Genomic DNA, 27,566 nt, shown 5'->3' on the forward strand with positions numbered 1-27,566 from the left:
GAGTTTTCTTTTCTTCCTATATATTGGAGATGCTCAGAAGATCACAGAATCAAGGAATTACTACCTAGATAGAAATCAGAGTAAAGAACATGAAAAATAGTTGATGAGTAACTTTATCAGACTCTTGAATACCTTATAGAGGGTGACTTTTTTAAGTTAATCTGGTAGTCATAAATTTGGTACCCTATTATATAGCAGAATTAAGAATTTTATCCATAATGATTGCTTAATTATGTACACTTGAAATATGTGAGGCTTAATTAATGATTGTTAATATTAAATCATCCAGATAAAATACATGAGCTTCCAAATATATGCTAATGCTATGCATAGGTACATTATTAGTATAAGCAATTTATTATTTTTCTTGACTTATTTTTCCAAAGCACCTCAAAATTCAAATGGCAAAAATATTATTATAAATGTATTAGCAAATTTAAGAAAAACAATGCAAAAAATGCTAAAACTTCTCTAAAACATTTCACTTTTCATGGAAATAGGGATGAGCTGGACCAATGGGATTGCTGGGTCAGGTAAAGCAATGAAAAATTCTGATCTGAGAAGCAATTTATATGACCTTGAATAAATTCTTGAGTTCTTCTATTATAAATGATGCTGAGTAGCACTTGAAAAGTTAAGTTTTGTTAAATTAAATTGTTAAGTTCTCTTAATATTGAAAATGTTAATATGGGATGATTGTATATATTATATGCAATTCTTAGAAATTTACATTCACAATTTCTTATTTTTAAAAGTGGTCTTTGCATGCCTAAATAATATTTTAAGATTTACATATATTTTACAGTCAATGGCACTTTTAAATATTTAGCAAGACCACTTTTAGCACCCCTACACCCACATACAGATACCATTCTTGTATTCTACTTAAGAATGGAATTTGGGTATTCTTTTAATGTTTATTCATGTTTATTAACTTGGTCTCGAGGATTGTTTTAAATTCTGAAAGGGCACTAGAGTTGAGTAAGATTCATTTACAATACTCTATTTTTATCTCCCTATTGTGAATTTCAGCAAGTTTCCTAGTCTTGGTTTCCTTGTCAAAGGAAGTGAACTACACATTTCATACCAATTTTGGCCAAAATTCAGTTTGACTATATGTTGAAATCCTAGCAGGAACATAATAATGACTTAATTTTTTGGGTATCCACTTATTCACAATTTACTTCTTACGATATTCCCCACAGTAGCTATTCTGAATGGTTTCCACTTCCCAAGCCCTTACTGACATGTTGAATAATTTTTTTCTTGTAAGTTCAAAAGCAAAATGTATGTAAAGACCATTAACTTTATCATTGCCACCCAAATCACAGAGACACACATAAACATTCATTTCCATACACACAAGGAAGATTCATTTTAGAAATGATGTATGAGTGTCCTCTACAGAGGACAGGTAGATAATGTGCTGAATATATACTATCTAATCTTATTGTGGAAAACACTAAGTAGAGTATTAAATAGGCATTTAACATAAAACTCAGGTTTATATTAGATTTGGTTTAAAACCATGCCGCTTCCCTGTGTTCAGAGTTGTTCTAGCCGGCAGCCAGGGCAAATATTTCTACAGGGCTCCTATCTATAGTAACAATTTAAGTCATCCCAAATCAGATGACAGTGCTATTCTGGCAGCATAACCCCACTCAATTTTATGAAAAATAAGTAAGTCAGCCAGTGTGAGCAATCTGCCAACAAAGCTACTTTCCTGGAACCAGGGAGCCAGCTCCAGGCCCCAGGAGGACTCCCTAGGCTCTAATTCTGAAACTACCAGATGTCAACTCCAAGGTACACATTGGTCCCTATGTAGGCTCTAAAACTCAGTTCTGATGACACTGCCTGCCCTGGCCAGTTGCATGCAACAGAGAAGTACTTAAGTTCCAAACAAGGCTCTCCAAAGTGTAGAAGACCCCTAAAGTGCAGGTCAGAGAAAATGTCCCACTTGCCCAGGTTACTTTTGTTAATTTCTGAACTAAGAAAGTTATAGAAATCACTTGACCTAGAAGCACTGAAAGTTCTGTTTTACTCAGAATCAAAACCCTCAGTTTCTCCCAAAAGAATTTTTAATAACTCAAAGATTAACTTGCACAGAGAGCTAGTGATTACGCCAAAGACCTGTCTTACTATTTTCAACCTGTTGTTACAAATTACTATAGATAATGTGGCTTGATAAATAACAAATCTAACAGTTCTAGAGGCTAGAAGTTCAAGATCAAGGTGGAAGTCTACTAGGTCTTAGTGCACTGACTTCTCCTGTATCATGGCAGAAAAAAAGAAAGAGCATTCCAGGGTCCCCTTTTATAAGGACACCAGTCCCATTCATGAAGGATCCACCCTCAAGACCTCTTTAGTTCCCAAAGGCCCCAATTCATAATGCCATTACATTGGAGATTAGTAGTTAAACATTTGGGAAGACAAACATTAAGTTTGCTCGAGTACCCAATTCATTTAAATTTTATGAGCACAATTTAAGGGAATAAGCTCATATAAATGTTACATTTCATTAAATTTAATACTCCATTAAATTAACAGGTTTGTTTTATGAGATTCTGTGAAAACGCTACCAACTTTTGTTACAATATAATGCCACAATGATAGTCTTAGACAACAAATGAATTGATTACACCATCCTCAACATTGCTTGGTATTTCTTTCATTTTATTCCAAGGGATTTGGTAATTTAGCCTGCCTTCATCCACTATGTGTGTGTGTGTGTGTGTGTGTGTGTGTGTGTGTATGTGTGAGAGAGAGAGAGAGGGAGGGAGGGAGGGAGAGAGAGAGCACATGTGTTAGAAGTTACTTTATTGATTGTGAACACTTATTTTTCTTATGTATAGTAAAGCTTTTCTCTTTATCAGAAAATGGAAAATTGCAGCTATTTTTCTAAGGATCCTCTTTGTGTCTGTTTTCATATCCTTTATTTTGTTGTATTTTAATGCTGATACTGTAAAAATTTTTAGAAGGTTAAATGGCAGTTAAAATTCAACACATATACTACCAATAATTGATAATTTGTCATAACTCCACCAATGTGAAAGTAATTTGAGTAATTGTGACTAATTTCATTTAGGGTATTAGGAAAGAATATTTACCTTAAATTTGGAAAATGGTAAGCTGAGGATTATTTGATTTTTGATACCAATTTGAAGCATTTTTCTGACAATCCTATTCATAGGAGCTGCCACTGAGGACTCACAGTGGCTGTCATTTCTCTTTGAGCTCAGACTCACCTCCTCTTGGTAACTTCCCAGCTCAAATGCCTGCCAGATGCTGCCTTCTTTCTGCTTCATCTTTTCTGCTCCCACTTGGTCGACTCACTATAGTGTTTGGAAGTTAGGTCCCTTACCCAACAAGCAACCTGCAACTAATAAGGAACAGGAACCAAATGATAATGACCCAGGTTCCTGTCCTTCTGTGCAAGGTTCTGGGAGGCATTTTGAATTCTTCTCAGAAGAACCAGTGAAGCCCTCCAGTGGAGGTATTTTCACATCCTTTCAAGGACTTACATAAACTTTTTCTTCTTTTATTCACCTCTCACTTCCACTTCCTGGGATTGTATCCCAAATATATTCTTCACATCCAAGTCTTTGTCTCAGACTCTGTTTCTGGAGAAACATGGACTAGAGTAAGTCACCGACCTCTTCATCTTCATGGATGAGTGTAAATTCTCCAAGGATTTTTTGATTAATATTTTGCAAATAATAAATGTGAGGAATTCATGTAGCCCTGAGGGTAGTGGTTATTTAGCCTAAAGAAAAAGAATGGTATTAGGGTTCTCTAGCCCAGTAGAGATAATAATATCATGTTTGCATTGTCCTAAAGAAAGTTAACTAAGCAATCATATGTAAGTTCCTTCTGCAGTTGCTTGCTCTTCAACTGCTCTTGTCTTCTTGCAGTTTTCCTTATGAGGAAAATAAAAGTTTGACACATGTTCACTATCTGTTTTTATGAGACATAATTTTTTTAATGGCAAGCAGTGAAAACTACATCATGAATGTCACCTGGCTGAAGTGATTGTTTAAGATACTGCAGCTGTAGGATGCATTCCAGTTTCAGACATACAACAATGATTTGTTAGGATAATGGTTTCCAAACTATTTTTAATGTAAAGGGGTTTATCTTCAAAATGCAAATGATTTTACTTTAGTGTTTTCCAAACTGCAGTGGTAGCTCTCATCCTCTTCTCCAATCCACACACTGCCCAAACGTGGCATGCAGTTGAGGAGGCATAGCAGTACCTTGAAAGGCTCTGAGGAAGTCCCAAGTCTCTAGAGCCCCAGATCTCTAAATCCTGGGTCTCTGGAGTCCCGGCATGGCATGGAAGAGTGTAAAAACTTTCCTCCCAGCTTGCTACTCAACCTACCTCAAAGGACTCAGAAGTGTCTAGGGAGGGTCAATGGATAAGAAAATCAAGGCTGGAAACCAGAGGCTACACATCAAGGGTTCAACAAATGGAGATCACCAGAAATTTTGGCAATAGCAATACCCCAAGCCCCCTGTCTCCCACGTCCCTGTGCTTTCTACACATGGAGTCAGCCTCTGGAATGTAAATGCCACCTTGCAAAGGTGGAAATTAGACTATATCTGAAATGAAAGCAAGCCAGATATGACCTAAATCTCCTGGAATTAGGATTACATTTTCTGCCTCTAGGCAGAACAGCAGCCCAATATACCAAATCTATACATGGAGAGTTCAAGTGACATGTTTGCATCCCTGAGTTGTACAAAGAGTGCTGGAAACATCATTATCACCACCCCTTGTATGGCCCTTGAATTCAGAAGCAAGCAGACAAACAATAACACCAAGAATTTATTCCACAATTAGGTATTTCACAGTGAATTTTGCTTACCGGAAACTGACCACCCTCATCCTTATACCACACTTATTCTTTTACGTTCATGCAAATATTTAAGAACAAACTATGTATGAAAATGGGGTTGCATGTGTAATGAATTTCAGTCCATGAATATAAGATCTTGTATTGTTGGTGGAGTTTACAAAGTCCATACCATATACATTAACTCATTAAATCATGACAATAGCTCCATGAGGTAGGTATTACTGAATTTACAGGTGAGGTTCCTGAGACTTAGAGGTTAAGTAACATGTCCAAGGAAACACAGTCAAGAAAAAACTGGGACTAAAATTCAGGGCCTTGATACACATAATTTGCATGTGTATTGCATACTATAAAAAAAGAAAGGCTTAACTAGTCTGCCCATCAAGGAAAAGAAAAAATTAGGCCATTAAACATGACTCTTCATTGTTTTCCTTCAGAAAGCTTGGAAACTGACTTGACCTGTGGACCTATTCATCTATAAATGGATGCTGGCAATTTGAAATTTCACTGCTTTTTCAGTTTTTTACTGATTTTCAAATTCTGATACACATAAAATTTAGGTAGGAGAACAATATATATGTCATAGCAAAAGAACCTTCAACAGTTTCTTTTGCTTTTATCATTTCCAAGACATGATACCCATCTCATCCATCTAAAGTTGAATGCTTAAAAATGCTGACTTTATCGAATCATAATGTGCAACCTGGTATATGGTTTCTTAAAATGTCACATGAATTTGTAACAAGAAAAAAGATAGTTACTAATGAGCATTTTGGATTCTTTTGGTCAACAGAATGTAGGCAGTTCAAACTTTACAAATCAGGTTTATCATAGTTGAATTCTGATTATTTTAGAAATAGGGTTACTGAAATTCAGATGCACATACATAAACAAATACAGCAAACCCTTAAGAGTTACTCTTTTACCAAATAGTTAACTTCAAGCTCAGATTCATCTCACATTTTTCATATCAGAGGAATTAAATGGGAATTTTTCCTTATAAGTAAAACCTGGATGTCCATAAAACTAATTGAGAATTTTTACTCATTTGATAATATAGTGGTGAAATGTTCAGACAAAACGAATTTGTGATTAAATGAAGTAAATTTGATCAGCACACAATGGAAAAAAATCAACACAAGAAAGAATGATGTATTTGAGAACATTTTTAATAAATAATGTGACAAAATTACTTTTCTGATTATTGGATTTTCAGTATGCAAAATTATGGCTAAAAATAAGAGGCTTCTTACATGAACATAATGAAAACATTAATCACATGGGTTGTTCCCTTAGTACTGCACACGCTTTCTATGAAACTTTCTCAAATAATCTAAGTGAGCACTTTTCATTTTTGGTGAATACCAGCCATTGTTTGTGGTTCAGTTTTGTTTGGCTTTGTTTTTCCAGTGGGGTCAGGCCTGATACCTGTATATGAATAAATGTACATTTTTTTCTTCAAATAGCACCAATTATAAAGTCAATGAAATTCATATAATGACAAAAAAAGATCATAAAAATCTACAGTCAGAGGGCATCGTTTGGCAATTCAAAGCAGTAATGCCCTATTTGAGCTTATAATGAAAGCTTGTAGGATTCTACATTGGCCACAACAAACTTAAACCATTTTTTTTTCTTTAAATCTAGGAAAAGTAAGAACCCTCTAGTTCATGGCCCACGATAAAGTATGCACGTGACTCCACCATCTCTTATCATTCAAATATTCCAAATACAAACATAGAGCATTAACAAAACAGGTTAAAAACTCTTCTCAACTTTTTTTTTTCAATAAGACAAAAAAGGTTAATAGTTACAATGTTTTACAAATAAAGTTTAGTGATTGTGCTTTTAAAACAAAACAAAAAAAAAAGATTAAAAACAGTGTATTACAAAACAAAAATCAAATAAAATTCCTTAAGTGGCACTTCTGAAAGCTGAACTGACACTACCAGAAGAAATTTAGGCCAGTTAAGATAGGATGTCTTAAGAGGTAAGGAGGGGTAAGTCAAGAGAATACAAATGGAAGACATGATTTACAGTAGAAGGGGTAGAGAGAGAAAAGGGGAGGGGAGGGGAGGGGAGGGGAGGGGGGATAGTAGACAATAGGACAGACAGCAGAATACATCAGACACTAGAAAGGCAATATGTCAATCAATGGAAGGGTAACTGATGTGATACAGCAATTTGTATACGGGGTAAAAGCGGGAGTTCATAATCCACTTGAATCAAACCGTGTAATATGATGTATTAAGAACTATGTAATGTTATGAACGACCAATAAAAAAAAAAAAAAAAAAGATAGGATGTCTTTACTCGATTGGTCATTAAAGGCATCCATTTGTTTCTAATGTGCATTTATAATTGCTTCTTGATTGAAAAATAGAACAAGGTTTTTGCTAGGCGTCCTTATGACAATGACTAGACAACCAGAGATCCAACTGGCTTAGCCCTCCTTATCAAAAAGTACATTTCCAATAAGAATATACTTCCATGTTTGAAATGAAGACAAAATAAAGTACCACCAGGGGTTGCAAAGAGTATATATTTACAATGTTTCTACCCCGTTCGAATTGTTTGTTGTTCTGCATTTGCTATATTTTTAGTTTCTCCCCACAAAGGGCGGTATGAAAGACTGATTTCAAAATCATGTTAAAATGAAATATGCTTTGATTTGCATTAGCAGTCGGTTACAGAAAGATTATACTTTGAGAGCCCTTGGCATGAGGTTGATAAATCAAGATTGTATCTTCAATCAATATTTTGCTATAAGTTAGCTTGGTATATAAGCAGTGCAATGCCATATTTCAGGGGCAAAATGCAAAAGAACTGTTTGGTTCTTTCTTGAGGCTGATGACTGAAGCAAGAAGTTGATACACTTCTCTTGCTGGAAGTCAAGAGAAATGGTTCCAACATCGAGGGGAAGAGAAAGGTTCTTCCTAGGGTTAGGGATCAAAGAGCAACAATAAAAACCCAATAACTTTTTTTTAAAAATGTTACCCCAATACGAGGAATAGAAACGACAATTTGTACATTCTGATTGCACTGAACATTTTATCTGGCATCATGTGTCATCAGACAGGAGGCATCTTGACTGATAATTTTCACATTAGATCGCATAAGCCTCTCTGGTTGTCTTCAGCTTTCAGTTTCCTGTAAAAGAGGCAGTATTGTTAAACTTGAAGATAAATCACAAGAGTATTGACTCGTCTTGTTTTTTAGGCATTTATTCTTACAGTCTAATGTTTTTTTTTTTTTTCACTCATTCACTGGCATAAGTTGAAAAGTACTCATGACAACTAATTCATCTATCAACTTTAGTTGTCTTGATAGCAAATCCAACAGTTCTCTAACAAGCACCAAACTGTTTTGCACTGTGCCTCAGTGTTGTGGGGGCAGAACACAGGGCTCTGCAGGAGAAGGAATATGCTGAGTTCTCCATCCCTCTCCATCTCAACTCAATCCTATAACTCTGCCTTTGTTGACTTTAAATATTAGAATTAACTATAATGATTTTTTATCCTCCAAGAGGGTTTTCCTATATAAAACAGGCAAATTTGACAAAAAAAATCTCCCCAAAGCATTTGCAGCAGGAAAGACTTTTTCGAAACTTCAAAATCAAAATACATTTGGCTTTAGACAGCATTCAATCAGACATGATTGGTTCTAATATTTTCTTCATTTATTATGAAGTTATAGTTTAATCCTCACCATCTATTTGAGGCTAAATATATTTGTAATAGGAAAAATTTATTCTGTGCTTATTTTTTATTAAATGTAGAAAACAATAATTTTTAAAAGGGAGGGGATTTTATAATATGACATGACTTGCAATTCTATCGTGCATCATAATTTATAGATTCCAATAAGGGAGGAAATATTTGAATATTTAAAAGAATGAAGGTGGAAGATATTATCCAGGACTGGGGCTGTGGCTCAGTGGTAGAGGACTTGCCTCAAATGGGTAAGGCACTGGGTTCGGTCCTCAGCACCACATAAAAATAAATAAATAAATAAATGAGGATAGTGTTTCCCATCTACAACTAAAATATATACATAATATATGTAAAGTTGTGTGTCCAAATCAGCTAAATTGATCCTGGTGATTGCTAGACTGACAGGTAACATGGGCTACGCACTCTCACATTATAAAACTCCATCACCTCACTGAGTTTTCATATAACAATAGGAATTACAGTATATCTAGATCTATAATTCTTATTTCCCATCATTATCTTTGCCATGTATATTTCTTATCTGAAAATATCTTCAAAGAAACTACTACTGACATTTAAAATTATAAAATACATTTCAAGAAAATCCTTATATGCTCAGAAGTTTAGTTTTTGACATCACAAACATTAGGGTATAGAGAAGTGTGTAATAAAAATAGTAATGTTTCTGCACACTAATGGATATTCCTAATTTTGAGGTTGACATATTAACTACAGTCTAATGAGGAAAAAAATTGGGAACAAAATAGAGATACCTCTAATTCTTCATTATTATCTTCTCCTCTTTCATATCCTCCAAGTACTTGCATTTCTGCAATATTTCTTCGACCTACATTTGCTTGTTCTCTTTGTCTGCTTCCTGATCCTCTTGATGACATTGAGCTTGAGGAACTGGGATCTCTGGGATTATTCGATGTTGGAAAAGTAGGTCTACAGTAAGGTAGAATATCCTCTGTGTAACAGAATATAATAAATGCATGTGAACACCACTGTGCACTTTCATTGTATAAAGCATCCCTCCTGTCTCGGTAATTCTGAATGGGGAATCATCAGTAACTCCAAAGAATAAATAAGGGTACTATAAAAGCATAATGCATAATGCACACTGGCTTTTGAAAATAAAAGTAGCAAGCCTTGTTTTCCTAGTAGTGGCTGGAGATTTGGATTGACTCCACTCCTAAGCTTATATCCACATCAGAATTCTCTTGGGACTGATAACACTTAAGGAAGTAAACCAAACCTGGAGTCGACTTGGTTTCCAATTCTATGTCATTCACCATGTGATCTCTGATCATTATTTAGGCTTTAGTTTCCATTTTTTTTCCCAAAAAAGTGATAATAGAATCTACTTAGAGAAGCTCCTGGTGTTGATATAAATACAGATAAGATAGTGAAATATACATGTAAGCTACAGAGTGTTCTTAAAAGGAATCAGCAGAAATGAAACCCAGTCTTCTAGAACTACTAAATCAGAGCCAAGCCTGGGTTTACTCCCCAGCCACAGAGGTAGTCAATGTGTATGCCTTATGGAACTCTGGACTTCAGAAGCCTGCCATTATTGCTGACTTTAAAACACAAGGCATGCTCGTCAATGTCTAGCTAGTATCTGAATTTCTATCTCCAGACTATTTTCAATTTACTGCCACTTTTATTGAAGATGCACCATTCAATTGGTCACATTTCTTTGTATCCTGTCCACTCTACCCTCTGAGCATGAAAGACATCAAAACCAATCTCTTCTACATGCTTCCCCCCACCCTGAAATGCTTCCTCTGCCATCCACATTGTCTGAAGAAACCCCACTTCTTCTGACATGCCCACTGGTACTCTTCCTAGAGGAAGGGTCAGGTTAGAAGACTTGCCGCTCACTCACAGCACCACTTCTAAATGATCACTCCTCCAATCTCGCACAAAATAACGTTGTCCTCCTCCAAGTCTGAGCCATCTATCATTCTACTTCATCCGCAGATGGGACTCCTGGGGGTGTCCCAGACCATAAGGATGAACTCTCAGGCAACTTCTCTTCGGAGACTTGGTCACCTGAGGCCTTAGCCCTCTGTCCCTGTTTCAGAAACCTTTTTCTTTCTATTGATTCCAGTTTTACCTGATATATCTGTACCTATAATACATTAAAAATATTTTCTGCTAAAACTTTGCTTTACCCTCTTTTCTGTAGGAATCAATACCTTCTTTCTTCACTGCTCAGCTGAGCTTCTTGAAAAGCAATTTTGACTCAGTATTGGTAGTTACAACTCCCAATCACTCCGTCTCCCCTGAAATCTATTCATGCCCACATTACTACTGTAAAACTCAAAAAAAAAAAATGGATAATGCTAACCAAGTTTCATTCCTTAATCTCTGGACTTCTCACTGCCCTTATCATTTAAATGTTTCTATTCTCTTAGTTCCAGTACTCCTTCCTTCCTGACCAATTTTCCGGAGAATGCTTTTGATTTTAAGAAGTGCCTCTTGCATGCCAGCACCCTATAGTTCTCTTCTGTCAGCTCAGTGCCTCTTATTCAGATAGTATGCTATCTCTCCCATTCATCCTGGGTGATTTCTGTCACTCTTATAGATTGAACCTTTTCCAGAATATAATTGCCATGAGGACAGGTGTTTTTGTCAGCTTCACATATTGATATATTCCCCGTTTGACATAGGTCATTAATAAGTAGTTTCAAATGCATGAATGACTGAGCACCTTTAACTGCTATTTTCATCATTAGGTAACATTCATTTATATTTTTGACTCCCAAATTATGTCCGAATCTTTGGGCCCCACAGCCAGCCTAACTGAACACCTCCTCAGATTCAGCATACAGACAATGATCTCATCCTGCCCATCTCCCTGAGATTTCATCCCCCTTTCTATTCTCTAGTACAACTACTGGTATCACTAATCACTAGGATATTCAAGGTAGAAAATTTGTATTGCCTGAGATTCTTTCAAAAACCTTCCTGTATGTCTTAAATGTACTTCCTCCATATATTTAAACATACAAAAAGTAAGGATGATTTTGACTCTAAGAGTTTCTTGAATTTTCCTAATAACTCATCAATTCTCCGATATCCTGGTTTAAATTCTCTGTATCTCTTGTGTGGGAATTGTACACATCTTCTAACACATCTCTGCCTCTACAGCTGTTACCATATCAACCAGCTTCTCTCAACATCCTTCCTCTTTCTATGATCTATGGGCGCCTATGATTTAAGCCTTCTTCACCTCAAGAGCTTCATCTTTGCACTTTTATTGATTGAATTTCCTACAATCTCCCCAATGGGACCATATAGCTTTAAACGCTGACTTTTCCATGTGAACAATCCACTTTCCTTGCCTGGCTAAATCCCACCCATGCTCAAACACTCAGTTTACATGTGTTAATTGTCCTTGTTTCAGACTTTCAAGTAGCATAATACCATGAAAAGTATACTGAATATAAAATAAAAATATTCATTTGACTGAGACTTTAGGGCTGCCTAGAGGCTCAATGGTCAGCAATGATGGCCCTAGGGAGGCTGCAGAAATTTAAAAATTAAATAAAAATATCCGTGAATTTATAGATTATCTGTCTCTCTCTTTCTGACTTCAGTTCCTTAGGGTCAAGGTTCATGCTTACACAAATCTCAGGACTTAGTACAATAATTAATAGCATAGTGGGCATTTGATAGATGCAGAAATAAATTGAACTCACAGAGGTAAATGCCAGCAAAAAGATCAGATGTTCAAGTCTCAAAAACCACTCTTCTTAATTAAAAAGTACCATACATTACACATGTAAATCAGCATGCCTCTTTCATTATAAATAATGTAAGTTGAATTATGAAGGTGAAAATTACAGCAAGCATAGAAATGATAATCTAATGACACATACAGAGGGCCATGGTTCAAAAAAAAAATCTGAAAAGCAGTATACTCAATACTTTTCATGAAACAGAAAGAATTTCTTGTTTCAAGATTAATGGTTCCAGAGCTGGGGTTATGGCTCATCCGTAGAAGGCTCTCCTAACACTTGTGAGGTGCTGGGTTTGATCCTCAGCACCACATAAAAATAAATAAATAAAATAAAGGTATTGTGTCCAACTACAACTAAAAAATATACATATATATCTTTAAAAAAAAAGGTTAATGGTTCCAGTCTTAGTTCACTCATTAAATTTCTGAAGATCAATGTTTAAATTTTCTTTCTTTGTCCCAATTTTGTGACACCAAGATCCTTACCAGGCTTGTAAAGTTTCCTCCTGAGGAATCCCACCTACTTTGGAGAGAGAGATTGCTCTGAGCAGGAAATCGGTCTACAGTTTCTGGCAAGATATAAAATTCATAACTTACATCGTGACTTTTTATTGATGAATCAGTACTTGGAGCACTGTCACCATGAGCCAAAAGCTCAGGTCCAGATCCACTCAACTTAATTGATTTAAAAATAAGCAAGCACATTACTGAAATTTTGGGTTGTGGTGACGTCTCCAGGGGTTTGTGGTCCCAGAGTGGAGGTGACTGAAGAGCAAAACAGAACTCTCTACCTCACTGCTGAGTGCACACATGCAGTAGGAGTCCAGGCTTCAGTCCCTGAAAAAAGCCAAACTGCCCTCCATGTTGAAGGGAAGTTCACGACTGCCCAGATGCCCACAGTGGACAGAGCAACAGACGGATGTCAGAGCTTACCATGACATAATCTCTATAGGGAAGTACCCTCAGCTTTCCTGTCTACTACCCTCTCTCTTTCCTGACTCCTCCTTCAAGCGAATTTTGTTCTTGAATCTCTTCCTCTTAAATGGTTTCTTCTCCTTATTTATAAAGTACATGTTCAAATCCCTCATCCTCAAAGATTTCCACCAATTTGACTTTCCTGCCAACCCTACTGCAGCCCTTCCTTCTCTTCAACTCAATTTTCTGGAAAGAGGTTTTGCTCAACACCTCCCTTTCCAAATTTCCATTCACTTTTCAATCCTCTGAATTCTGGCTCCTATTGTGCATACTGCGCTGAAGAGTTTTGTTTGTTTTAATACTACTAGTACTCATGGGTGATGTATTACAAAAATCCTTTCCTCCTCCATTATTTCCAGTTTATTTTTTGTGGGGGGCGGGCAATGCTGAAGGTCAACTCAAAGCCGCTCATATGTGTTAGCAAGCTCTCTACCCCTGAGCCACACCCCAACATTAGCACACTATGTTCAAAACCCTGGATAATTTTGATTATTATCTGTAGACAGGACAATCTCAGTTTCCTTTACAGAGCATGGATTCTCTGCCTACTTTCTAATTATAATCTTCTGTGGCTGGCAGTGACACTTTGGGACATCTCACTAGAAACTATTGTACTTGTCTCTTCCTATTACCACATTCACCAATCTCCTCTAAGTAGATTAAAAACAAAGTTAACAGAATACTACAAATTAGTCTTGAGGTTTTTTTCTCCCTGAGAACTGATGGCTAACCATTTACCAGCATATCACTGCTGATATTTAGCTTTTGAAAATCACAATTATCACCTCTGGGTCCTTGGTTCCAAAATCTACTCTACCCACAACCTTCCTCCTGATCTTTAAAAACAATCTTCTACATTCTTATTGATTTTCTTTATATCTATGCTCTTGTCAGCATCTTCATTTAAGACTAAATTTATTTTCCCCATGAAAATTATTATTTTTTTCTTTTTTCTATATTGGTTTATATAATTGTGCTCAATTATATTACAACTCAGACAGGGCCACCTAATCAACATTTGGATAATTGTCTTTAACTGGATTACTTCAATTTACATTCTGACATCTGATGAGTCATCAAGTCCTATTGGGCCCATCTCTGAAATGCAGATGTAGGCTGTTCTCTCCTTTTCATTCAATCCATTTTAATTCAGTGCTTTCACATTTTATGCCTGGATGATCACTGCACTATTCCACCTGGTTCCAGTCTCTTTCTGTGCCATACAGCCCAGGCAGTTATTTTGTTAAAGTCAAATCTGATTGCTATTTCTCACTCAGAATTCTTTATTGGCTCACTATATCCTATAACATAAATCCCAAACTCTTTTGAAGAGTACCTCTGGCCTTTCCAATCTAATTACCTTTTCTATTTTTACCATTTTTCCATTTATCCCCTGGCCTTAAGCATCCTATTCTTCAACCAAACTGGAAACCACTGTTCATCAAACATTCATTTTCACAATTTCATGTTTTTGTTTGGCCTATATTCTCTATCTGATATCTTGTTTCACCTATGGAACCTGTTGAAATTATTCTTTAGCTTTAGATTTCATGGAGGAAAATAATTTCCACCTTGAATTAGGATGCTGACAAGAACACAGATATAAAGAAAATCAATAAGAATGTAGACGGTTGGTTTTAAAGATCAGGAGAAAAGTTGTGGGTGGAGTGAATTTCAGAACCAAGGACACAGAGGTGATAACTGTGTAATTTACAAAAGCCAGGGTACATGCCTGGCTCCATGATAAGGAGCGAACTTCTTGATCTTACCTCTCTTCATATAGCCCTAGGTAGCCTGTGTGCCTTGCACTGTGTTTTCTCATCTGTGTTTTCTATGCATAAGTAAATAAGTACCTTGGATGAGATGAGTCTTTGCTGGTGGAAGGTCTCGCTTTGCTGCCTTGTTTCCTCGTCCTTTCCCATCATTTTGCTGTTCCTGTGCTTCTCTGGGATCACCCGGGTTTGTTCGCAGGTCAGCAACCTGCCTTCCGTCCAATACTTCTCTCCCCTTGTAACTGCCTCCTTTTCGATCTGACGATCTGTCTGTTCTGGTTTCAGCAGAAGGGAGTTTTGGCACCATTACAGGTCGTACCTCCAGCTGTGCCTTGGATTGGACAGTAGGTGATTTTATAGCAGGTGGTGGCACTGGGGGAGGTGGAAGATCTAAAAAGAAATATTTAAAATATTTTAACAAGTTTGCCACTTAGAAAATAATCAAATATTACTGGAGTCACATTCAACCGTGAAATATTGTATCTTAAAGGAACCAGATGAAGACAGCCAATGGATAAGACAACTGCCAAATTCAATGTTCTCTCATTGTCTAGCAAGGGACTACTGAATGACAGGGTGGGGACGTAGAGATTATCTTCTGGGACAGACAGTACTGAGCACAGGTACTGTAATTTCTCCTACTCCATTTAGGGCAAGACTTCCTAATTGATTTCAGCATAATATTGTTGAACCCAGATACAAGTGCTCTTACACCCTCAGATAACCACACCAGATTGAGTGAACATGGCACTTCAGTTGAGATTTACTGGCCATTGTCCAATCCAGCCTAAATCCCTTCTTGTTTTGTAGACAAGAAAGCTCCAGATAGTCTTAAAGCTAATTCCAATCTCAAAAGCAGGATACAACAGAATCAGGACTAATGTCTTTGTATTCTAAATTTCTGGTTTAGTGTTCTTTATGCTTCTTCTTTTAATCACATTTATAATCTCACATCCATTGATGGACTCTCTCCCTTCTGTATAGATCTGTGAGTTTTAAGCCACATAATTACTAATATAAATACAGATTGATTACTTCATACATATATGTTGTATATATGTATACTCATAGCTATATTTAAATAATATAAATAATAAACTAATTTAATTTCTTACATTGTAGACATATACAAGAATGAAAGCATAACATTTGATAACTAGAAAATATTTGTTTTATTTAAACAGTACACTCTTTTATTTATTTTTTATTTTTTGGCACTGGGGATTGAACTCAGGGGCACTAAACCAGTGAGCCACAACCCCAGCCCTATTTTATGTTTTATTTAGAGACAGGGTCTCACTGAGTTGATTAGCACCTTGCTTTTGCTGAGGTTGGCTTTGAATTCGTGATCCTCCTGCCTCAGCCTCCCGAGACACTGAGATTATGGGCATGTGCCACCATGACCGGCCAGTATACCCTTTAAAAATGAATCATAAACATTCCAGGGAGGAAAGGTAGATATGTCTTAATAATATTTGATAAATTAGTAGAAGATTATGAACAGGTTTTTACAGGTTAGATTGTTTGAGCTATGGTATGAAGGATGGATTAAAATTTTAAAAGTTTCACTTTGGGAGGCCATAATGTTATTACGATTGCTCATATAAGTAATGACAGAAAATGGAACAATGTTGGTGGTTGTTCAAATGAAGAGTATCTTGAGACACTGAGGAAGGAAAAGCAATATCACCTAATGATCAATGGAATATAGCTTGGAGGGGGTGGTGAAGGGAACGTAAGATGACTTTTAGGACTTTAGCCATAGATGGCTAAGTTGATGAGAAAAACATCACCGAAAGTATGGAATGTAGGAATAGGAAGAGATGTTTATGAAGAAAGAGTGTGAGCTCAGTTTTAGAAAAGTGAATGGGAGGAGCTTTAGAGATAGCCAGATAGAGATGTAGGATAGGTAAATCCATATAAAATCTGAATTTCAAGAGTGTCAAAACCAGAGAAACAGAGATTTGGGAATTAACAACATAATTATGTTTTCAGTCATGTCATTAGAGATGTCTATAATAAACAGCCTAAAAAGTATTCATAAAACATTTATTAAATATTTAGTACTTTAAGATTTTAAACAAAAAATACATTTACATAGTAAAAAATTTAAACATTTTTAAGGATTTAAATTTAAAATTACAACATTTAGTAGTAGCTCCCATCTGCATTTCAAATCTTCAATGTTGATTTTACAGAGTAATCAATCTGAACTATTTTCTATAGACCATTCCCCAAAATATAGCACTTTTACATGTTCAAAACACTAGAAAAACTAGGGATAACAGGAACATATCTCAACATTGTAAAGGCTATCTATGCTAAGCCTCAGTCTAGCATCATTCTAAATGGAGAAAAATTAAAGGCATTCTCTCTAAAAACTGGAACAAGACAGGGATGCCCTCTTTCACCACTTCTATTTAACATAGTTCTTGAAACAGTGGCAATTAGACAGACAAAAGAAATTAAAGGGATATCTATAGGAAAAGAAGAATTTAAATTAGCACTATTTGCTGATGATATGATTCTATACCTGGAAGGCCAAAAAAGCTCCACCAGAAAACTTCTAGATCTAGTAAATAAATTCAGCAATGTAGCAGGATATAAAATCAAGTCCCATAAATCAAAGGCATTTCTGTATATCAGTGACAAATCCTCTGAGAAGGAAATGAGGAAAACTACCCCATTTAAAATAACCTCAAATAAAAATAAGATACTGGGGAGACAACTTAATGAAAGAGGTGAAAGATCTATACAATGAAAACCACAGAACCCTAAAGAAAGAAATAAAAGAAGACCTTAGAAGATGGAAAGATCTACCTTACTCTTGGATAGGCAGAATTAGTATTATCAAAATGACCATACTACCAAAAGCACTATACAGATTTGATGCAATTTTGATCAAAATCCCAATGGCATTCCTCATAGAAATAGAAAAAACAATCACAAAATTCATCTGAAAAAATAAGAGACCCACCAGAATAGCTAAAGCATCCTTAGCAGGAAGAGTGAAACAGGTGGCATGACTATACCAGACCTTAAACTATACTATAGAGCAATAGTAACAAAAGCAGCATGGTACTGGCACCAAAACAGACTGGTAGACCAGTGGTACAGAATAGAGGACACAGAGACTAACCCACAAAATTACAATTATCTTATATTAGACAAAGGTGCCAAGAACATACATTGGAGAAAAGATATCATCTTCAACAAATGGTGCTGGGAAAACTGGAAATCCATATGCAACAAAATGAAATTAAACCCCTATCTCTCACCTTGCACAAAACTCAACTCAAAGTGGATCAAGGATCTAGGAATTAAACCAGAGACTCTGCATCTAATAGAAGAAAAAGTAGGCCCTAATCTTCATCATGTGGGATTAGGCCCCAACTTCCTTAATAAGACTCCTATAGCACAAGAATTAAAACCAATAATCAATAAATAGGATGGAATCAAACTAAAAAGTTTCATCTCAGTAAAATAAACAATCTGTGAGGTGAACAGAGAACCTACATCTTGGGAGCAAATTTTTACCCCTCACACATCAGATAGAGCACTAATCTCTAGGGTATATAAAGAACTCAAAAAGGTAAGCACCGAAAAACAAATAACCCAATCAACAAATGGGCCAAGGACCTGAACAGACACTTCTAAGAAGAGGATACATAATCAGTCAACAAATATATGGAAAAATGTTCATCATCTCTAGCAATTAAAGAAATGTAAATCAAAACTACTCTAAGATATCATCTTACTCCTGTCAGAATGGCAGCTATTATGAATACAAACAATAATAAGTGTTGGTGAGGATGTGGGGAAAAAGGTACACTCATACATTGCTGGTGGGACTGCATATTGGTGCAGCCAATAAGCAAAGCAGGATGGAAATTCTTTAGAAAACTTAGAATGGATCCACCATTTGACGCAGCTATCCCTCTCCTCAATCTATACCCAAAAGACTTAAAAACATCATACCACAGGGATACAGCCACATCGATGTTTCTAGCAGCACAGTTCACAATAGCTAAACTGTGGAATCAACATAGATGTCCTTCAGTAAATGAATGGATAAAAAAAAAATGTGGCATATATACACAATGAAATATTACTCAGCAATAAAAGAGAATAAAATCATGGTATTTGCAGGTAAATGGATGGCATTGGAGAAGATAATGCTAAGTGAAGTTAGCCAATCCCAAAAAACAAATGTCAAATGTTTTCTCTGATATGAGGAGGCTGACTCATAGTGGGGTAGGGAGAGGGAGCATGGGAGGAATAGAGGAACTCTAGATAGGGCAGAGGGGTAGGAGGGAAAGGGAGGGGGCAGGGGATTAGCAAGGATGGTGGAATGTGATGGACATCATTATCCAAAGTACATGTATGAAGACAGGAATTGATGTGAATATACTTTGTATACAACCAGATATATGAAAAATTGTGCTGTATATGTATAATAAGAATTGTAATGCATTCCACTGTGATTTATTTAAACAAACAACAACAAAAACAGGGTGGCCAACTCATAAACTCAAAGAAGCAGCATTCATAGTCAAGGACCACCAAAAATGGTCACACTTGGGATTAAATATAGTGCTTACCTGATAATCCACAGATGGCAAGCCTGAGAGATTTTTCCAGACACAAGTATATAGCCTTCTGTGTTTAATACATGAATTGGATTGTACTTTTTTTTCTTTTTACCATGTAATCATATATTTTTTATAAATACATACTTTTTTTGAGAAGTTTTCATAACTATTTGTTCTATTAATATATAATTAATTTAGCCAATGTCTTCAGAGGAATATGTAGGCTATTTCCAATTATTTTATTATTACTAACAATGGTCTACCAACTATCATTTACATGTACCAATATGAGAAACTTAAACGTTAAAATTGTGACTTGAAGATTGTTACAATAGTATATTGAAGGACCTAGAAAGCATCAGCTTTAATCTAGGAGTCTATTCTTATATTTAAAAGATAATAAATGAACCCTTTATTTTTTCCTAAAAAAGTTGTAAGATTTTCTTAACTAATTTTCTCTTGACATTATAGGCTAAAGCTTAAGGCATTAGGATTCATGGCATTGGTCTTTGAAAGAAGCAGCTTGAACTCACATTTTTTTTTTAGTACCAGCTGCTGTACTTGAGAACCCATTATAAAAAGTGATCAAAGTTTTAATTTCAATTTCTTGTTGTTGGCTTTCAGGGACTTAACATGTTCAAGTGTCATATCAATAGCCTCAACATAGTAGTTAATATGGTGGACAAAGTAGAGCCAACAGTACTAATTTCTCTCTGATGTTAAAATTCTAAGTATTCTGTCTTGCAACATGGATTGCCACTGTTACTAGTACATGAATTACTTCCTTTGTCCATTATTTAAGTGGATTTTTCAAAAATATTACTTAAAAATAAGTACAAGATGTGTCCTAGATAAGTCCTCCCTCTGCTACTTGTTGATCAAGTTAACAGAAAGAGTTAAAAACCAGACCATAATGAAGGGCCTAAAGGCAGGAAACCCAAGGCAGAGTGCTTTAAATTCAGATTGAACCTGGGACTAAAAACAAGAGGAAGGGAAAAATCCTCATTCAGAGCATACTCTGGCTGTAGATGCATTTCCCTACTCTCTATTTACTGTAAACATAAACCAGATTGTGAACTCAGGTTATCAGGAAACAGATGAGTAAAAGCCACTACCATCAAATCACAAATTATCTGTGTTTATCAACTATCAAATCTAACAATTACCACTAACACAAGATCATACAAAGTCTTGGGAACATATAACTCTTAAGACAAAACCTATTACCACATGTTCCATTAGGTGCTGTCTGTAACACAGGTCAAAAGTAGAACTCAGTGATGATTTAAAGATTCCAACTTCCTGTATATAATCTTCACTGTGTTTAATTGACAATTATAGAGGAATGCTAGCAGGTTTAATTTCTCATATAAACATGTTTGCCCAAGAAATTATTTAGGATTATAAAATGATTATGAACTTAAACCAGGCATAATCACGTGTAAACAATACACCTATGTGAAGTAGTTTTTTCACGTAATTCATGTCATAAAGTACTTCAAATTGGGTTTAAGAACTGGGATTATGGACCTGATTTACGTGTGTGTGTGTGTGTGTGTGTGTGTGTGTGTGTGTGTATTCTTTCTTTATATAAGAATACTAACTCACTTCTTACACAAGACTCTAAATAACAAATTATATAGCATGTACAGAAATATGTAAGAACATGTGTATGCAGACAATTCTGCCAGCACAGCATTAACTCACTATAGAGATTCTGCAGCCTATTTACTTAACTGCTTAAAGTCCCAAGACCTTGTAATTAATGATAAATCAAGTCAAAATAACATCATTCCAAAGAGTGTGGCAAATTTATAGTTTATGAAAAGTACAGCTAGAGAAATAACGTAGATTTGGTTTTTAAATCAAGTATGTAAATGTATTGGAAAGGTTGAAAAGAGGGGGTGGGAAGAATCTATTAGAAGGTCCTAGAGATGCACTTGTGCTTGGCTATAACTCCATAAGATTTCAGCTGATAAATATTCATATATTTTAATCCTATCCTCCATCTGGGTTAAACTTGAACGTGGCAAATATGAAATAAATAAATAATCAGATGCTGCCTGTCAGTCTGACTGTGGTGTGAAGCACGATGCCTAGCATTCAGCAGTCCCACAATGCAAGCATTCTGGAGGGGCTGGTAGAATCTTAGGGACCAGAATATGTCCCCCTAAAATTCATATCAAAAAGTCCTAACTCCCCATACCTCAGAATGTGACTGTATTTGGAGTCTCTAGAGAAGTTATTAAGATGAATTCTCTGGTGTGAGTTTTCATCTAACCAAAGACATTCTAAGAAGTGGAGATAAGGACACAGATACAGGCAGTTGGAAGATTATGTAAGACACAGGGACAATACCATCATCTTGAAGCCAGAGAGGCTTCCCAAGACACCAACCCTGCTGTCACCTTCTTAGTGATCTTCTAACCTCTAGAGCTCAGGAAAGAAACCTCTGTTGTTTAAGTCACCCAATCTTTGGTAGATTATTTTGGCAGCCTTAGCAACTACTGTGGGGACTGAGAAGACTCATTCCAGATCGCTCTCTCAGTTCAAAGTTACTCTTTATTCTTCTTCATAGAGTTTACAAAAATTCTACCAAGGGAATACAGAATTTGAACTAAATTTACAAAGTAAAAGAGCTACAAATGCAAAACTGATACATCATGTTCTAGACAGTGGACATAAATCTATAAACTATAATCAAGCTCATCCATGAGTCTATGCATTACATTCAGAAAAAAAGAAAAGCCAACAAACCTTCCATATCTTACTGATATGTGGAATTCACATTCTAACAATTGTAAGCTTTTAAAATTCTATCTCCTTCCCACTTCTCCTTTTAAATTATTATACAAATTTTGTCTGCTTTGAGCTTCATTGTAGAATGGTTTGTGAGTATATGTTTAAAAAATATAATGTAGTAAGTTGATAAAAGAGTTTGTGAGAAAATGACTTTTCTTCCTGTCATACCCATAGCCATTAAGACTATGTACATTTCAGAGGGGGTAGGTAGCTCAGTGGTAGACTCTTGCCCCACCTATCTGAGGCCCTGGGTTCAATCTCTAGCGCTATGGAGTATGGGGATACATGAATTTCTTTTATTTGAGGCATTAAGAAATATCTGCATTTTTGTGGTTTTAATTAATTGATGTGCATGCTGGGATATGTATAAAATATAGCTTTATTACTTTTTCTCCTACCCACCAGTAAACACACTGAATTAAATTCAAGAAATATTAGTATAATAAGCATAACTTAGCAAAATGTTGAGGGGAAGTTAAATATATAATTTAAAAACAGTTTTAGTTATTTCTCCATTTGATCTAATTTTGTTACCTAAAGAAAATAATTATTAGCTTCTATATTAAAGTATGTACTATGATAATTTTGCATAATCACTTTTGTGAAATTAGCAATTAGAAATCCAAATAATGTTTCAGATTAACTTTTTGGCTTTACACATGTTTCAATATAGTTCTTTGGTATTCCTGAAATTAAATTAAAAAAAAAATAACTTGTGTGCTTCATCATTCAATTTAAGTTATTATTCAGGGATTAGTTAGAATTTACATTTAATTATTAAACACACTGAAATAAGTACTGTGGAATGAGGACAATAAATACAGATAACAATTTTCCAGCACAGTGTAATTCAGAACTACAATGCTGTATTTTTCAACTTGGCATGTTTGCATTACTTAAAACATTTTCAGGGGGCATTATTCAATGCCATGTTTCCCAAAGAAACACACATAAAGAAGAAGTGGAAAGATCTGCTTTAGGAAGATTTTCCCTTATGCATTCAATTTAGATGTGTTTACATCCAGACTCCATGTTGGCCAGTTTTCCAGTTAGGAGCACGCTCTTCTAGATAATAAAAATTGATAAAACAGCCATAAAACTTGTAAAATGGCATTACAGGGATCCCATAAATGTAAAATGGCTGGTAGAGTTGGGGAATTTACACCTAGTGTTTGTCCCCTCACAGAGGCAAACACGCACAAAGCCACTGTAATAACCCTTCAAAATCAGATAATATTCTGACAGCTCAGTTTCACTGACAAAAGAGTCCTGGGAGGAAGCCAGGAGGCCCAGGTGCGCTGTGTCACACCAGTATTTAATGTAGTCTAATATCAGATAGATGCTAGTGAGAGAAAGTACTCAGAATAAAGTACAGATAATAGCCCGGACAGCCACTCATTGCAAAATTACTTGTGCTCATCGTGCTGTGAGCTTTGTATTAAATTTTTCTGTCAAGTGGCAGGAATCACAGGGAGAAGTACCTCAGAAAACCCTCCTCGTAACCTTGGATAAGGGTCTATAATATTAGGCTTTCATATGATAATGGCAAATGATGCCCTTTTTGAAAAATTGCTGACTTGTAATGAAAGTCCTAATCAGATTGTGGTTGCAGAGGACCAGGAGGTGGAGGAACTGTGCCTGTGACACCCTTCGTCCCCCACCCCTTTAGCAAATTTAGAAAACTTGACAAGGTGGTGAGTTGGAGAGAATTTATCTTACATGCATTTCCGACGAAGCCCGTGGTGTTGTGTTATAAAATGAGAAGGTGGCGGTTTAATAAATGCTGGGCCACCTGAGGCACTTTCATTAAAGTCTTTCTCTAGACAACATCACAGTGGTTTGCATTCTCCTCCCATGCTCCCTTGAGAATACAAGCAGCCCCTCTTCAGTGAGAGTCAATATCATATGTGAAGGCATGAAGAAGATGATTTGATTTGCCTTTTGGTGCACAAAATAACTGGGTGGTGATACCACTGCGGGTAGAATTAATATTCACACAAATGTATTGTCTTCTGTTTGAATGTTATGTTGTAAAAAAAGTAAAATGAAAAAAAAAAATTAGAGATACTTTGGAGGAATCTGACAAAAGTCAATCCTCTGCCATTATTTCAAATATAGTCACATCCAATTGTTTGAAAAATGAAAACTTCAAAATATTAAACGTGTACACTTGTTCTTAAATAATCAACTTATTAGAAAACAATAAGGGCTAGAGGTGCTTGACAAGCTATGGAAGTAGATCACTCCTGTACATAATGTGACACTTACTATCAATGAATTTTTAATGTAATTTCTAATGTTAGTGAACCCATTCACTGATCCCAGAGAGGCAGGGTAAACAGGCGGGATTCATAGGTGCTTTTCAGTGGACTTACCATCTGTGTAGGCTTCTCTGCGCAGATGTCCTGGCTGGTGTTTTTGTTTCTTGGCTGGTGTGGCTTTCTGCATGACCGCAGCACTGTCTGTAGACACAGGACTTGTGGGCCTCGGGCACTGAGATGCATGAAAATGTCGGCGACCTGGGAAAGAAGCAACAGAGCCAGACACATCAGTGAATATTAATTATCAACAGGAACAACAACAGCAAAACACTGAAGCTAGGAATCTAATTTTAAAAATCACTTGAATAAAATCCAACAAATAGTAGGCTGTTTACCACTCTGTGCTAGTCACTAGAGAAAAAAGCCTAAAAGAATTTCCAGTCTTTATTTTTCTTTTATTATTTTAATCACTTCTTATATTCTGTAAGAGTTCATGATACTTATTTGGTAAAGAAAAACATTCTTTTTTTTTTTTTTTAATTTGTGGTGCTGGGTATTGAACCCAGGGCCTTGTGTATGTGAAGCAAGTACTCTACCAACTAAGCTATATCCCTAGCTCCACATTCCCATATTTTTGCAACTAGTATTAGTAAATGTTCTTGGACAAAAACGTTAATTAAAAATTTTCATAATATATTCAGTGTTTGTTGTTTTCTCCAAAGAGTCAGAGTCCATAAAAAATTCATGTTCTAAGAATGAACTGTTCTAATCACATCCTTATTTTAGCTAAATATATATTTTCGACATTCTATGATGGCAGAATCCAATGTATTTCTTTTGAGGTGATCTAAAATTATCTATCTCACATATTTAGATGAACCAAAAATGACTTACATCCCTTTTCTGTCTCAAGATAGTTGCTGATTCTAGATAATGTGACTCTTCTAAACACTGTGTTTTGATGGAGGTAGAGGTAGTTTTTGGTTATTTATTTTTGGAGAAACAATACTCCAGATACCAATGGGAACTGAATTTACCAATCAGACATGGTGCATTTCAGTGCTATCAAACTCTCTGGCTCTCCCACGTAGATGATCTATTACAACAGGTACAACATACTTAACCCAGAAGGGCAATGAAGAGCCATTGGCCTTCTGGTGACCTTCCCTATTTTGGTTTCTACAAAATCCAGTCACAAACCCAGAACTCCTTAGTACCATAAGAAATTTAAAACAGACCTGACAACATATATTTTGACTATAAACAGAAGAAGCCACATACAGAGAAATGAACACATTTAAAAATGCTAACCCAAGCATATTAAATAATAGACATTAATGCAGCCAAGTGAGAAGCAAGGTGATTGGATTATTCATTCATATTAACTTCAAGTCACATGGTGAGCACCACCATTTCCTGAAAAGAACACTGCAATAGGCAGACATGTATTTAGTTCATTATAATCATGAGCCAAGAGAAAACCAGAAATGCTACTCAATTACAATATAATAAAATATTAAACCAAAACCTCTCCTTAGCTGTGATAGAGACTATTACAATTAACGTTACATATCCATGAAAACAGAGAATTAGGGCTGAGAGGAAGCCCATTACTCATTCTATTGTGTAAGGCCATCCACTGCTCATAGACCCTAAGGCATAAGGTCCTTTACAGATGAATTTTCAACATCATTTCTATGTTTTCCTGATTTAATGAACTGAAAAACACCCTTAATGCAATCTGAAAGTAGTGGTCTGAGATGCTTAATTTCCTGTATTTTTTTTTAGCAGAGAATTAAAAAGGAAAGGGAAACAAAAGCTATATATAAGGTTATTTATTCATTAAGAAACAGAATTAGGTTTGAATATTTTACTGAATTCAGCAGCTACTGGAAGAAAAGATATTTGTCTAAATTTCATAAAATATAGACCTGACTAAAATACATATATATATATATATATATATATATATATATATATATATATATATATATATTCCATAATAATAAGATGAAGAAAATTAGAAATCTTTTTTTATGCAACATATTCAGGATAAAAAAATTTATAGAGATGACTTAACGATGCAAGTTAAATTTTCTCTGAAAATATTCTATACTGATAAAAAATAATGACCAATGAAGTATCTAGAAAACACAGAAAATTACCAATGTGGTAGTTGTTAGTAAAACAACTAAGTAACAAGTATCAATTGTTGTGATAGTCTTTTCTTTTTCCTAAATATTATCTCTTTTTTTGATGACCACATTCTTTTATTCTACTACTTGCATTTTTAGACTCGAGAAATACACATGCATGCGTGTGCACACACACACACACGCGAATGCACCACACAATAATATGAATATATGTATTAATATAAACATAGATTCATCCTACACAAATTAAATCATATAAAAATCTATTTTATATTCAAATTATTTTCTTTATCATACTTGGGAGGAGAAGGCAATAAGCAAAAATGGGTTAAAACATAATAAGAGATACATTCTCATTAAAAATAGGTTACTGGCAATGAGAAAGGGAAACAGAAAATTTATTATGTGCATCTGGATTAACCTGCTCTCTCAATTATTAGATCAAAGAGGGAAAATATTTATGCTTGCAAATGTGTGTGTGTTATCCAAATCTTTAATTTTTCCCAATTAAATTAATATTCTAGTTTGAAAAGCCACGAGGAAATGAGTTTCAAAAAGAAATAGCCTATTTTCCAATGGCTGACTGTCCCACCTGGATATGTAAATATTTCTTTGACGGAACATATGATTAAATGAAATAAAAGAATTATCACAATAAATTTTATCTGGTTTACTTTATACATACTAT

General features: G+C 35.5%; 1 protein-coding gene across 1 annotated transcript in view; it reads right to left on the minus strand.

Annotated features, from left to right (window-relative positions):
• Nucleotides 1–27,566, minus strand: part of LOC144250944 (roundabout homolog 1-like) — a 186,620-nt gene that overhangs the window by 36,174 nt on the left and 122,880 nt on the right. Inside the window, 3 exon segments of the mRNA XM_077794110.1 lie at nt 9,343–9,539; nt 15,149–15,457; nt 24,837–24,980. Of these exon segments, the coding sequence (XP_077650236.1) occupies nt 9,343–9,539; nt 15,149–15,457; nt 24,837–24,980 (650 nt within the window).

Source organism: Urocitellus parryii, chromosome Y (genome assembly GCF_045843805.1).
Source record: "Urocitellus parryii isolate mUroPar1 chromosome Y, mUroPar1.hap1, whole genome shotgun sequence".
NCBI classification, from domain to species: domain Eukaryota; kingdom Metazoa; phylum Chordata; class Mammalia; order Rodentia; family Sciuridae; genus Urocitellus; species Urocitellus parryii.